Genomic DNA, 12327 nt, shown 5'->3' with positions numbered 1-12327 from the left:
TATTGAGATATTGCTTTGAAAATTTACAACTAGTTTATGTCCATCACCTTCAAATGTTGGTAATAGTTCATTTATTTCAAACTCAACCCATACTAAAAGATTTCAAAATAGTATTTGTTATTATGATGTATTTTAAGGTGTGGGGATAAAGAGTTCATGGATAGTTGTGTACGGAAGACTGTAACTGGTAAAGAAATCAATCATCGGGGACAGGGTATATTTGCCTCTCTCAAACTTCTAAAAGGGGACATAAAACAGGTAAATACTTATCTGCTGGTACATCACTAATAGCTGCTACAATTTCCAGGACAAAAAAAATTGTTCCAAATATCAGGTGTCTGATACAGAGCTGTCATAATAATGATTTTGTTGGAAAAATGTTGTAAAGCTATTATTTGACTAATCTACACTCTGGCAAAGGGAGTCCTAGTAGAGTGATTGACACTTAGTATTTCATTAAGCTACAGTTAATGACGGTGATTTTTTTAACAATGGTATGTAAAAGACAGCACGTTTTTTACCATCTGTCCATTTTAAAGATACAATAATTAAAAAATAGGTCAAATTGATTTATTAAAGAAGCTCCAAAAGCCTGAAAACGTAAAATTTGAAATTCTAACATAAATCAACTGGGACACTTTAAATGAAAAAAACATGCAAGAAATTATACAGATTCTCAAGATAAGTCTTGTTCATGTCATATTTTTGTTTGTAGATTCGAGAAGATTTTCCCCATGTAGTCCAGCCAAGTACAACAGTGGTGAGAAAGATGGGTTTCCCAGATGTTATTCTGCCAGGTATGGTATATTTTCTTTTCATGTTAATTTAGATTTTGTATTTTTACATGTACAAAACCTGGCCCAAGGCAGTTATTCTCTCCAGATTACTTGAACTTTATTGGTAATGTTTTTTCAGATCTTGTGCGAAATGATATATACATAACAATTATAGAGGGGGAGTTTAACCGTGGGTCAAAAACTGCTGATAAGAATGTGGAAGTGAGTATGTTGGTGTGTAATAAACAGGGAGAAGTTCTCAAGGTGAGTCTTGTTTATGTATGTTGCTAACTTAATGCTTTTTAAACACTATATTTTGGGTTGAAACTTAAAGGAACTTCACTGAGGTCCAAAAGCCTAATATTTTTATTTTTATGCCCCCACAATGTGGGTGCATATAGCGTTGCACTTGTCCGTCCGTCCGTCAGTCCGTCCGTCCGTACGTCCCGAAATCTTGTGAACGCAACTCCTCTTAAACCGGATGGCAGATTTTGCTTAAACTTACAGGGATGAACAACCTTAATATGTAGATGGTAGTAAAGGAAGGAATTTTTGCTGTGACCGAATTTAACAGAATTATGGCCCTTTGTTGATTTTTTTACTAGATACTATATAGAAATTTTGTGAACGCAACTCCTCTTAAACCGGATGACAGATTTTGCTTAAACTTACAGGGATGAACAACCTTAATGTGTAGATGGTAGTAAAGGAAGGAATTTTTGCTGCGACCAAATTTAACAGAATTATGGCCCTTTGTTGATTTTTTCACTATATACTATGTAGAAATTTTGTGAATGCAACTCCTCTTAAACCGGGTGGCAGATTTTGCTTAAACTTACAGGGATGAACAACCTTAATGTGTAGATGGTAGTAAAGGTAGGAATTTTTGCTGCGGCCAAATTTAACAGAATTATGGCCCTTTGTTGATTTTTTCACTATATACTATGTAGAAATTTTGTGACCGCAACTCCTCTTAAACCGGATGGCAGATTTTACTTAAACTTACAGGGATGAACAACCTTAAGGTGTAGATGGTAGTAAAGGAAGGAATTTTTGATGCGACCAAATTTTACAGAATTATGGCCCTTTGTTGATTTTTTCACTATATACTATGTAGAAATTTTGTGAACGCAACTCCTCTTAAACCGGGTGGCAGATTTTGCTTAAACTTACAGGGATGAACAATCTTAATGTGTAGATGGTAGTAAAGGAAGGAATTTTGGCTGCGACCAAATTTTACAGAATTATGGCCCTTTGTTGATTTTTTCACTATATACTATGTAGAAATTTTGTGAATGCAACTCCTCTTAAACCAAATGGCAGATTTTGCTTAAACTTCCAGGGATGAACAACCTTAATGTGTAGATGTTTTTAAAGTAAGGAATTTTTGCTGCGACCAAATTTAACAGAATTATGGCCCTTTGTTGATTTTTAGTTTTCAACTTGTGGCACATGTAGTCCAAAAAATATTTGACCTAGAGTCATAAGATTGACAGAACAGTGGCGTGTGGGGGCATCCGTGTCCTATGGACACATTTCTAGTTTATTTCTTACATAGAACCACACAGGCACTTACATCACAAAGATATAAGATAATTAAGAAATCTACTCAGAAATAAATAGAAAATTGTATTTTATAACCTGATTTGGGTGCTTTTCAATTTCAGGTCATTTATCACAATTTGAATAATAATAATTGTTCTGGGAAAACTTAAGTGAGAAAATGATCTGAAATTTTGCACACAAATTATTGGTCTAGATCTATGTCAAACTGAAATATTGAAAATTTATATTCAGTCCTGTCATGTCAAAACACCTCAGTAGAGTCCTTTTAAAATATAGACAGATGACTACTCTCAGTGCAGTGACCAAGAACAATTACTCTGGCTCTATTTTTGAATGATTTTTCTTCATTTAATTTCCTTATTTGTTTTAATTCTATATTGTCCAGAGCATATCTCCACAACTATATTTATTGGCATGACTTGAAACTTGAAATAACAAGATCATGTAAACTGATTAATTAAGAGAATTTTTATTTAATATTATGATAATGTATATTTGTAGGAAGTGATAAACCCAGGTTGTGGCAGTGAAGGATCCTCCGAGTATAAAACACTCATTTATTATCATGAAGACAAACCAAAATGGTTGGAAATTGTTAAGGTAAACTTATATGCTAAGAACTGGTTTATGTGTGTTATGATTTCACACTTTTTCATAGATATGTATGGTATAAGTCTATGGAGCTTCAGCAACCAAAAAACTGGTAGGCCTTTATGACCTGTACAGATCCAGGCCTATAAATTGCACATTAGTACAGTCTGAAGAGATTCTATATACAGTAATTCCCTCTATTAAGACCACTAACGGCACTGACTTAAAGTCGTCTTAATATAGTGAACTGGTCTTAATAGTGAATAAGCCAATTTTAGAACTTGTGCAATAAGAAATGAAGAAATACATACAAATCTCTAACAGAAGAAAATTTTGTTACTGGATATTTTTGTAGTACTTCCATTTACAAGACATGTGAGAATCATAAAGTTGTGGCAAAACTGAATTCTGTGTATGCATATTCTGTGCTTAACAGGTCATTTTACTAAGTTATGGGGGTTGTCATTAAACAGTCTGACAATACCACAGCAAGCATCACTTTAAGCTGTAAGATATGTGTGCTTGGGTTGAAAACTACATTGATAAATGGATACATACATTGATATAATTATGCGCAGCAGCATACATTAAATTTTAACAATAGATGACCATTAGGCAAATGTATGGATTTAATCAATATATCAATTCAACTGATATCGATTAAGATGGAGTTACATTTATTATATACTTTTAAATGAAATTTTGAGAAATATTGATGAAATAAAATGCATATTTTCATTTTCCGTATTTTCACTGTAAAAATTTATTTTTCACTGCAGTGAAACATATTTTCCGTATTTTCACTGGTGTCTTGCCGGACTACTTTCTTTTAAATTCTGCCAGTACTCAAAATTTAAGGGAAAGTCTTGCAAATTTTTATATCCAGAAAGAGAAAAATGTATATAATAAACAGAAAATTCAAGTTTTTTCTATAGATACATGATTTATTTTCATCTTGTGGCATGAAAATTACCATATTTCACTCGTGGCTACCGCCACTCATGAAATATTTATTTTCATACCACTCGATGAAAATAAATCATGTATTTATAGAAAAAACTTGAATATCCTCTATTTATAGTATACTCTTGACAAATGGTATAAATCAAGAATCAGAAGAACATTCAAGCATTTGAATAACATGTAGTGTCACCTTTTCTGTAGGTTGAATTAATGATTTCAGGTTGCTGTTTCAACAGAAATAGAATTTAGGGGTCTACACCTGAAATTCCTTTTCAAACACAAGTCAAGAAATGAAAGTAAGTATTTTTTGTGTTGTTTTGAAATTATTTAACTTCATCATTGAATTTATTTTACTCACTGAAATTTGAAGTACAGTTGAAGGATATTTCAAAAATCCAAAAAATAAGTTTGTGGTAACATTTTTTTCTCCCGGGGAAGTCACCTAGACTATTTTCTGACTAAACATCAGTTTTTCTTTTGAATTAAGAGAATCTATCATGATCACAAAGGATATACAAATTCTAGAACGGTAGAAATACCATGAGAATAGTTGGGGGGAAAATCATGCATGAAAAAAAAAAATTGAATATTGTATATATGACTTGTGTCTTTTTAACTGTATGATTGAAGTGATAAGGTTTTGATCATAGGATTGAAGAATTTAATTATATAGCTATTTTGTAGACCCTTTAAAAATTTTTATCACATAAACTATGAGTGTAATAAAGTCATTTAATTAAAATGATATTACACTGGTGATATAACACTATGACATGACATAATTTGCAATATATACATGGTTAAAGTGAGCTGTTAGCGTTACACTATGTCAATGAATAATTACTCTTTCTAACTGTTAACTGTTAGTGTTACACTATAGGCATGTCAATGAAAAAATTTTCTTTCTAAATGTAAATGTTCTTATTTAGTTAAATAGAATATTATATTTGTGTAGATTCATTACTAAATTTATTGAACTCTTTGAATAAAACAAGATCATGCAAACCAGCTCACACAATAAGATTTAATTCAACTCTTATAAATTTAGTTATGAACCTATACCTCATTCAATATCCTCTATGTATTTCATGTATTGCTTTATATATCAGCCAAAGATAGAAATGAGAAACCTTTTGCTATGGCCTTTGTAAAGTTGCTTAACAAGAATGGTACAACACTGAAGGATGAGGAACATGACCTTCTTTTGTACAAGGTAGATATATTTAATCTATATAAATAAAACGTTTACCATTCATGTAAACTGATATTTTCATGTAAACAAAATTTTCTGATGTTTGCAAGTTACACAGTCAATGTAAGTTATACATTTCCTATTCATGTAAATGGATATTACAGATAATTTTCTGTGAATTTCTATGTATATAATAACTATTTAATTAAACTAGATCCCGTATCATTATTGGAGTTTTTAGCTCACCTGTCACAAAGTGACAGGGTGAGCTTTTGTGATCGCTTTTCGTCCGGCGTCTGTCCGTCGTCCGTCCGTAAACTTTTGCTTTAAATGACATCTCCTCATAAACCACTGAGCCAATTTCATCCAAACTTCACAGGAATGTTCCTTTGGTGGTCACCTTTAAAAATTGTTCAAAGAATTTAATTCCATGCAGAACTCTGGTTGCCATGGCAACCAAAAGAAAAAACTTTAAATATCTTCTTTTTAAAAACCATAAGAGCTAGAGCTTAGATATTTGGCATGAAACATCTTCTAGTGAGTGTCTTCCAAGTTTGTTCAAATAAAAGCCCTGGGGTCAAAATTGGCCCCGCCCCTGGGGGTCATTGATTTTCCCTATATGCATATAGTAAAAACTTAAAAAATCTTCTTTTAAAGAACCGTAAGAGCTAGAGCTTAGATATTTGGCATGAAACATCTTCTAGTGAATGTCTACCAAGTTTGTTCAAATAAAAGCCCTGGGGTCAAAATTGGCCCCGACCCAGGGGGTCATTGATTTTCCCAATATGCATAATAGTAAAAACTTAAAAAATCTTCTTTTAAAGAACCCAAAGAGCTAGAGCTAAGATATTAAGCATGAAACATCTTCTAGTGAGTGTCTACCAAGTTTGTTCAAATTAAAGCCCTGGGGTCAAAATTGGCTCCGCCCCGGGGGTCATTGATTTTCCCTATATGCATATGGTAAAAACTTTAAAAAATCTTCTTTTAAAGAACCATAAGAGCTAGAGCTTAGATATTTGGCATGAAACATCTTCTAGTGAATGTCTACCAAGTTTGTTCAAATAAAAGCCCTGGGGTCAAAATTGACCCTGCCCCAGGGGGTCATAGATTTTCCCTATATGCATATAGTAAAAACTTAAAAAATCTTCTTTTAAAGAACCCAAAGAGCTAGAGCTAAGATATTTAGCATGAAACATCTTCTAATGAGTGTCTACCAAGTTTGTTCAAATAAAAGCTCTGGGGTCAAAATTGGCCCCGCCCCAGGGGGTCATTGATTTTCCCTATATGCATATAGTAAAAACTTAAAAAATCTTCTTTTAAAGAACTCAAAGAGCTAGAGCTTAGATATTTAGCATGAAACATGTTCTAATGGGTGTCTACCAAGTATGTTCAAATTAAAGCCCTGGGGTCAAAACTGGCCCCGCCCGGGGGTGGGGGGTGTCATTGATTTTCCTTATATGTGTATAGCAAAAACTTAAAAATCTTCTTTGGAAAAACCCAAATAGCTAGAGTTTAGATATTAAGCATGAAACATCTTTTAGTAAATATCTACAAAGTTTGTTCAAATAAACACCCGGGGGTCAAAACTGGCCCTGCCCCAGGGGTGACATTGTTTTTAACTATATGTGTATAGTAAAAACTTTAAAAATCTTCTTTTAAAAAAGCCAATGAGCTAGAACTTAGATGTTTAGCATGAAACATCTTCTTATGGGTGTCTACCAAGTCTGTTCAAATAAACAAATAAAAGCCCTTGGGTAAAAATTGGCACGGGGGTGGGGGGCCTATATACAGGTGAGCGACCTCAGGGCCATCATGGCCCTCTTGTTTTTGCATCTGATAGTTCCAGCAGATGAGGTGGTTTTGACCCCTGGTGTTGCTTTGAAGTTTGTTATACGGGAGGTTAGCAAAAATCATGTTTTCTGTTTCAGCGCAGCATGACCTATATTGTGTTTGTGCGCCGTAGAACCAAACAAACAAACAGACATACTTGTTATTAGAGAATTACAGATGTTTAGAATTTATACTATATTTCTATACTTTTTATTAGATCTTAGTTTACTTTCTGTTTTCTATTTATAGATTGATAATAAGAAGGAAGATAAGATGCATCAAGCATACCTTGACCTTCCGTCGACCTTGAAGGAGCTGGAAGCTAGCAATATAGCTGGATCAGGACACTACGGACCTAGTGGGTCTGGTACACATTCACGTCTTCCTAAAATTCCACTCTTCTGTGGACCATATTCTCTCAGTTATAAAGACAGTTTTAAAGTTTCCACCTATGTGTGTTCTACAAAATTAACCCATAACGGTAAGTTGTTCATTTCCAAAAAAAAACAAAAAAACATTTTTTAATTCTTAAAAAAAAGTCGAAAAAAAGCTATTGATGTAGCTTTAGGCTTTAGTAAGGTAGATTATTTTACCAGTGTTCGATCCTGTGCCTCTATGAAATAACACGACAAAACGGTATCCAACAGCGAAAGATATTTCACAACTTTATTTACAGATTAGACATAGTTATCACTATTCTGCCTGATTTACTTGCATACATTTGCAACTACTTTAGTTTGGAGATAGGTATTTCATTGTTTTAGTCTCCTGGGGGTAACATTTTTGTGCCCCCACGTTAGTGGCGGGCATTTAGATTTACCCTTGTCCGTCCGTCTGTCCGTCCGTCCTTTTTCGTCCGTCCGTTCACTTTTGTGTCGCACGTAACTCAAAAAGTATTTTACCTAGAGTCATGAAACTTTACAGGAATGTTGATCAGCATGTGTATTTGTGCACCTGGGTATTTTCGTCTGGATATTTTTAGTATTTTCAGAGTTATTGCCCTTGACTTAGTAAAATTTTGCAATTTTCAACTTGTGTCGCATGTAACTCAAAAAGTATTTGACCTAGAGTCATGAAACTTTACAGGAATGTTGATCAGCATGTGTAGTTGTGCACCTTGGTATTTTTGTCTGGATATTTTTAGTATTTTCAGAGTTATTGCCCTTGACTTAGTAAAATTTTGCAATTTTCAACTTGTGTCGCATGTAACTCAAAAAGTATTTGACCTAGAGTCATGAAACTTTACAGGAATGTTGATCAGCATGTGTAGTTGTGCACCTGGGTATTTTCGTCTGGATATTTTTAGTATTTTCAGAGTTATTGCCCTTGACTAAGTAAAATTTTGCAATTTTCAACTTGTGTCACATGTAACTCAAAAAGTAATTGACCTAGAGTCATGAAACTTTACAGGAATGTTGATCAGCATGTGTTGTTGTGCACCTGGGTATTTTCGTCTGGATATTTTTAGTATTTTCAGAGTTATTGCCCTTGACTTAGTAAAATTTTGCAATTTTCAACTTGTGTCGCAGTTAACTCAAAAAGTAATTGACCTAGAGTCATGAAACTTTACAGGAATGTTGATCAGCATGTGTAGTTGTGCACCTGGGTATTTTCTTCTGGATATTTTTAGTATTTTCAGAGTTATTGCCCTTCACTTAGTAAAATTTTGCAATTTTCAACATGTGTCGCACGTAACTCAAAAAGTATGTGACCTATCTAGAGTCATGTAACTTTACAGGAATATTGATCAGCATGTGCAGTTATGCACCAGGTATTTTCGTCTGGATTTATTAAGTATTTTTAGAGTTATTGCCCTTCACTTAGAAAATTTTTGCAATTTTCAACTTGTGTCGCAAGTTACTCAAAAAGGATTTGATATACAGGGCTCGAATTTAACACTCGCAAACTCGCAAAATGCTAGTTGAAAAATGATTTTGCGAGTTAGATTTATGACTACTCGCAATTTTTTGCGAGTTGAAGAAAAAACAGAATACGCTCGTCAGGAAAATCCGAAATATAAATGGGGCGTAATATTCGCAGGTAGCCGAGTTATAAACTATGCGCGCACTAGCTGTCTGGTTTACATTTTCTATATCTTAACCTCGCTTAAAAAAGTACACAAATTTAAACCAGTCCAAATGTCATTTTGTCCATGTAAATCAAGCGTGATCGGAATAAAATGTCTAAACGAAAAATAACGAACTTCTTCCCACTTACTGAAGCAAATGTGTCTTCCGATATCAATACTCTGAGTACAGAAGATGATTCACAGTCTATCAAAAGAAAGACAACCAGACCTTCAGTTAAAACGGTTAAAAATTGGGAGAAAGAACTGCACGTCAGTCTTAAGTACTTCTTAAGTACTAACTCGATGACGATGGAAATGTTGCCAAAATATTTTGCGCCGATTGTTGTGCACATAATCCAGACCAGACATCGTCGGTATGGCACAATATTGCATTATTATTTGTAGATTGACATTTGATAAGACTCCCTGTCCCCTAAATCAAGTTTTTGAGTAGAAAGTTACGTTGCTGATTCGTACCCCGGGCAGTTCGAACTCGTCCAAATAAATTACAATTTTAAACAATTTTGCAATTAAAAAATCATTGTCGTAAAAAGTGCTAGTTGAATTCAGTTTTTGCTAGTTAAAAATTTGTCCACTAGCAAAAAATTGCTAGTGGCCAAAAAAGTTAAATTCGAGCCCTGGATATAGTCATTAAACTTTATGGGTAGGTTGCTCAGCATATTTAGATTTGCACCTGGGTTTTCGCTTGTGGATTTATCCAGTATTTGTAGAGATATTACCCTTGACTTAGTAAAAAGATTGACAGAACAGTGGCGCGGTGGGGGCACCCGTGTCCTATGGACACATTTCTAGTTTACCTTTGTGACACAATTTTACCATCTGATGATGGTCTGCACTGTTCACTATACAGTCAGTAAAAATTATAAATTTTGAAGCTCATTATTCAGAGAGAAAAAATGAGATCATTTTTTTATAACATAAATATTGTTGACCTGAAAGGGGGGAAACAACTTACATATACATAGAAACACAACATAATGTTACGCAGAGGCACAATAGATTTTACGTATTTTTATTATTATTATTATTTTTATATAGTGTTACCCTGTTCCATCCTTCCGTCATTCCGTCATTCCGTCATCATCAGTTTCCGTTCATTATCTTAGTAACGGTTGCACATATTCAACTCAAATTTGACATATGGATATGTCATGAGAAAATACAGGTCAAGTTCGAATTTGGTCATGGTTCGACTATTTTTGGCAGAGTTATGCCCCTTTTACTTTGAAAATAATATGAAATTTTCAGTTTCCGTTCATTATCTCCCCAACCGTACAACACATTCAACTCAAATTGAGAAAATACAGGTCAAGTTTGAATTTGGTCATGGTTCGATGATTTTTGGCAGAGTTATGCCCCTTTTACTTTGAAAATAATATGAAATTTTCAGTTTCCGTTCATTATCTCCCCAACGGTACAACACATTCAACTCAAATTTGACATATGGATATGTCATGAGAAAATACAGGGCATGTTTGAATTTGGTCATGGTTCGATGATTTTTGGCAGAGTTATGCTCCTTTTACTTTGAAAATAATATGAAATTTTCAGTTTCTGTTTATTATCTCCCCAACAGTACAACACATTCAACTCAAATTTGACATATGGATATGTTTTTGGAATGCCCAGGCCAAGTTCGAATTTGGTCATGGTTCAATGATTTTTGGCAGAGTAATGCCCCTTTTACTTTGAAAATAATATGAAATTTACAGTTTCTGTTCATTATCTACCCAACAGTGTTACATATTCAACTCAAATTTGACATATGGATATGTCAAAGGAATGGGCAGGTCAAGTTGGAATTTGGTCATGGTTCGATGATTTTTTGGCAGAGTTATGTCCCTTTCACTTTGAAAATAATATAGATACATCTTAGGAATAAGCAGTTTAAGTTTGAATTTGGTTGTGGTTCAATGATTTTGGACAAACTTATCTTTCTTGAATATTGGAAAAATTTTGAACTTTCAGTTTCAGCACTCATACTTTTGTGGAAATGTATGTAGCCATTATTTTGGCAACAAATATGAAATATGCTATTTTCAAAAGGTTAAGACTGAATAATTTCAGTTCCTTGAACATTGTATGAAAATGGTTTGTGTTAACATTGAAAAGTTTTAAGGGCTTTGAACTTAAAATGAAAACAATAATTTGTGCAAACAAATTTGGAACTAAATATTATAACATCTGAAATTTTGGCTGCATGCGGGGGCATCCGTGGCATGATGACACATTTCTAGTTTTTAAATTTTTTTTTGCCAATTAATTTTATGTTTTTGGTGCAGTTGATTTACTGGGTTTGTTGAGATGGCAGGAAGTTGTGAATGATCAAACACAACTGAAAAAACATCTTGAACAGTTGATGCGTGTGGACGGCGAGGAAATCGTCAAGGTACATAACTCTGCTTGCATGATACACCAGTCTGACTACCCTACTGGCATGTATAACAAATATGTGTATGTAGTTTTCAGATAACAAATATGTGTATGTCGTCTGAAAACCATCCCTTTGCTTGAAGTTTTCTTGCAATATGGCTCAAGATTTATCGTCTGTTTATAAAATAGAAATTGAAATAAGAATTAAATGTTGTTAATTTTCAAATTGATATTGTATTACCTCTGCTATTTACTAATGTATTTTGTTGTGTCTGTCTATAAATGTTTTACGACAAAGCATTTATCATTTTGGAAATAATGTATTTTATAGGAAAAGTTTCAGATGTTGGTTTGATTGGAAATTGTACTTTTGAAAAAGCAGAAAAATAAATGATCAAGCCTTATTGCATTAAAACTCTTACTCTATGGCAGGCACTGCTACATTGAGTCTGGAAACCATTAGCCAATCTTTACTTTGACCAGCCAATCTTTACATTGACTTCAGTTTTGAATGATAAATATATATAAACATCATTCATCTATATTTTAAAACCAAAAATGTTTGCGTTCTGAGTTTAAAGGGTGGCTTTTTTATGCCCCCGGGCATATAGTAATTGAACCGTCCGTCCGTCTGTCCGTACGAGGTTAACCTAGAACGGCAAGTTGGATTTTTCTTAAGTTCTACCTGTACCAATGGCTTCTAAGTTTACACACTTACTAATCAATACAAAGTACATGATCTGGGCAAGTTTCATAACTCTGGCTTTCATATTTACCAAGTTATTGCCCTTTTCAGCACTTAGAAAATGAATAATGGTTAACCTAAAACGGCAAGTTGGAAATATCTTAAGTGCTATCTTTACTAATGGCTTTATAATTTCCACACTTACTTATCAATACAAAGCACATGATATTGCCAAGTTATATAACTGTGTCATCCATATTTC

The 12327-nt window shown here is 33.7% G+C and overlaps 1 protein-coding gene across 4 annotated transcripts in view; it reads left to right on the top strand.

The window, feature by feature from the left end:
- Positions 1-137: 137 nt before the first annotated feature.
- Positions 138-12327, top strand: part of LOC132741417 (dedicator of cytokinesis protein 1-like) — a gene marked incomplete at both ends in the record, with an annotated part of 47905 nt that continues 35715 nt past the window's right edge. For 3 of the 4 annotated variants that reach the window (XM_060729570.1, XM_060729569.1, XM_060729567.1), the window contains 7 exon segments: positions 138-258; positions 716-797; positions 916-1040; positions 2844-2942; positions 4117-4192; positions 5006-5109; positions 7168-7399. In XM_060729570.1, the coding sequence (XP_060585553.1) occupies positions 138-258; positions 716-797; positions 916-1040; positions 2844-2942; positions 4117-4192; positions 5006-5109; positions 7168-7399 (839 nt within the window). 4 annotated transcript variants of the gene reach the window in all.

Source organism: Ruditapes philippinarum, unplaced genomic scaffold, assembly GCF_026571515.1.
Source record: "Ruditapes philippinarum isolate M1 unplaced genomic scaffold, ASM2657151v2 ctg6187_1_1_1_1, whole genome shotgun sequence".
Lineage (NCBI taxonomy): Eukaryota > Metazoa > Mollusca > Bivalvia > Venerida > Veneridae > Ruditapes > Ruditapes philippinarum.
Note: the sequence above shows the minus strand (reverse complement) of the source record. Positions and strands in the feature narration are given on the sequence as shown.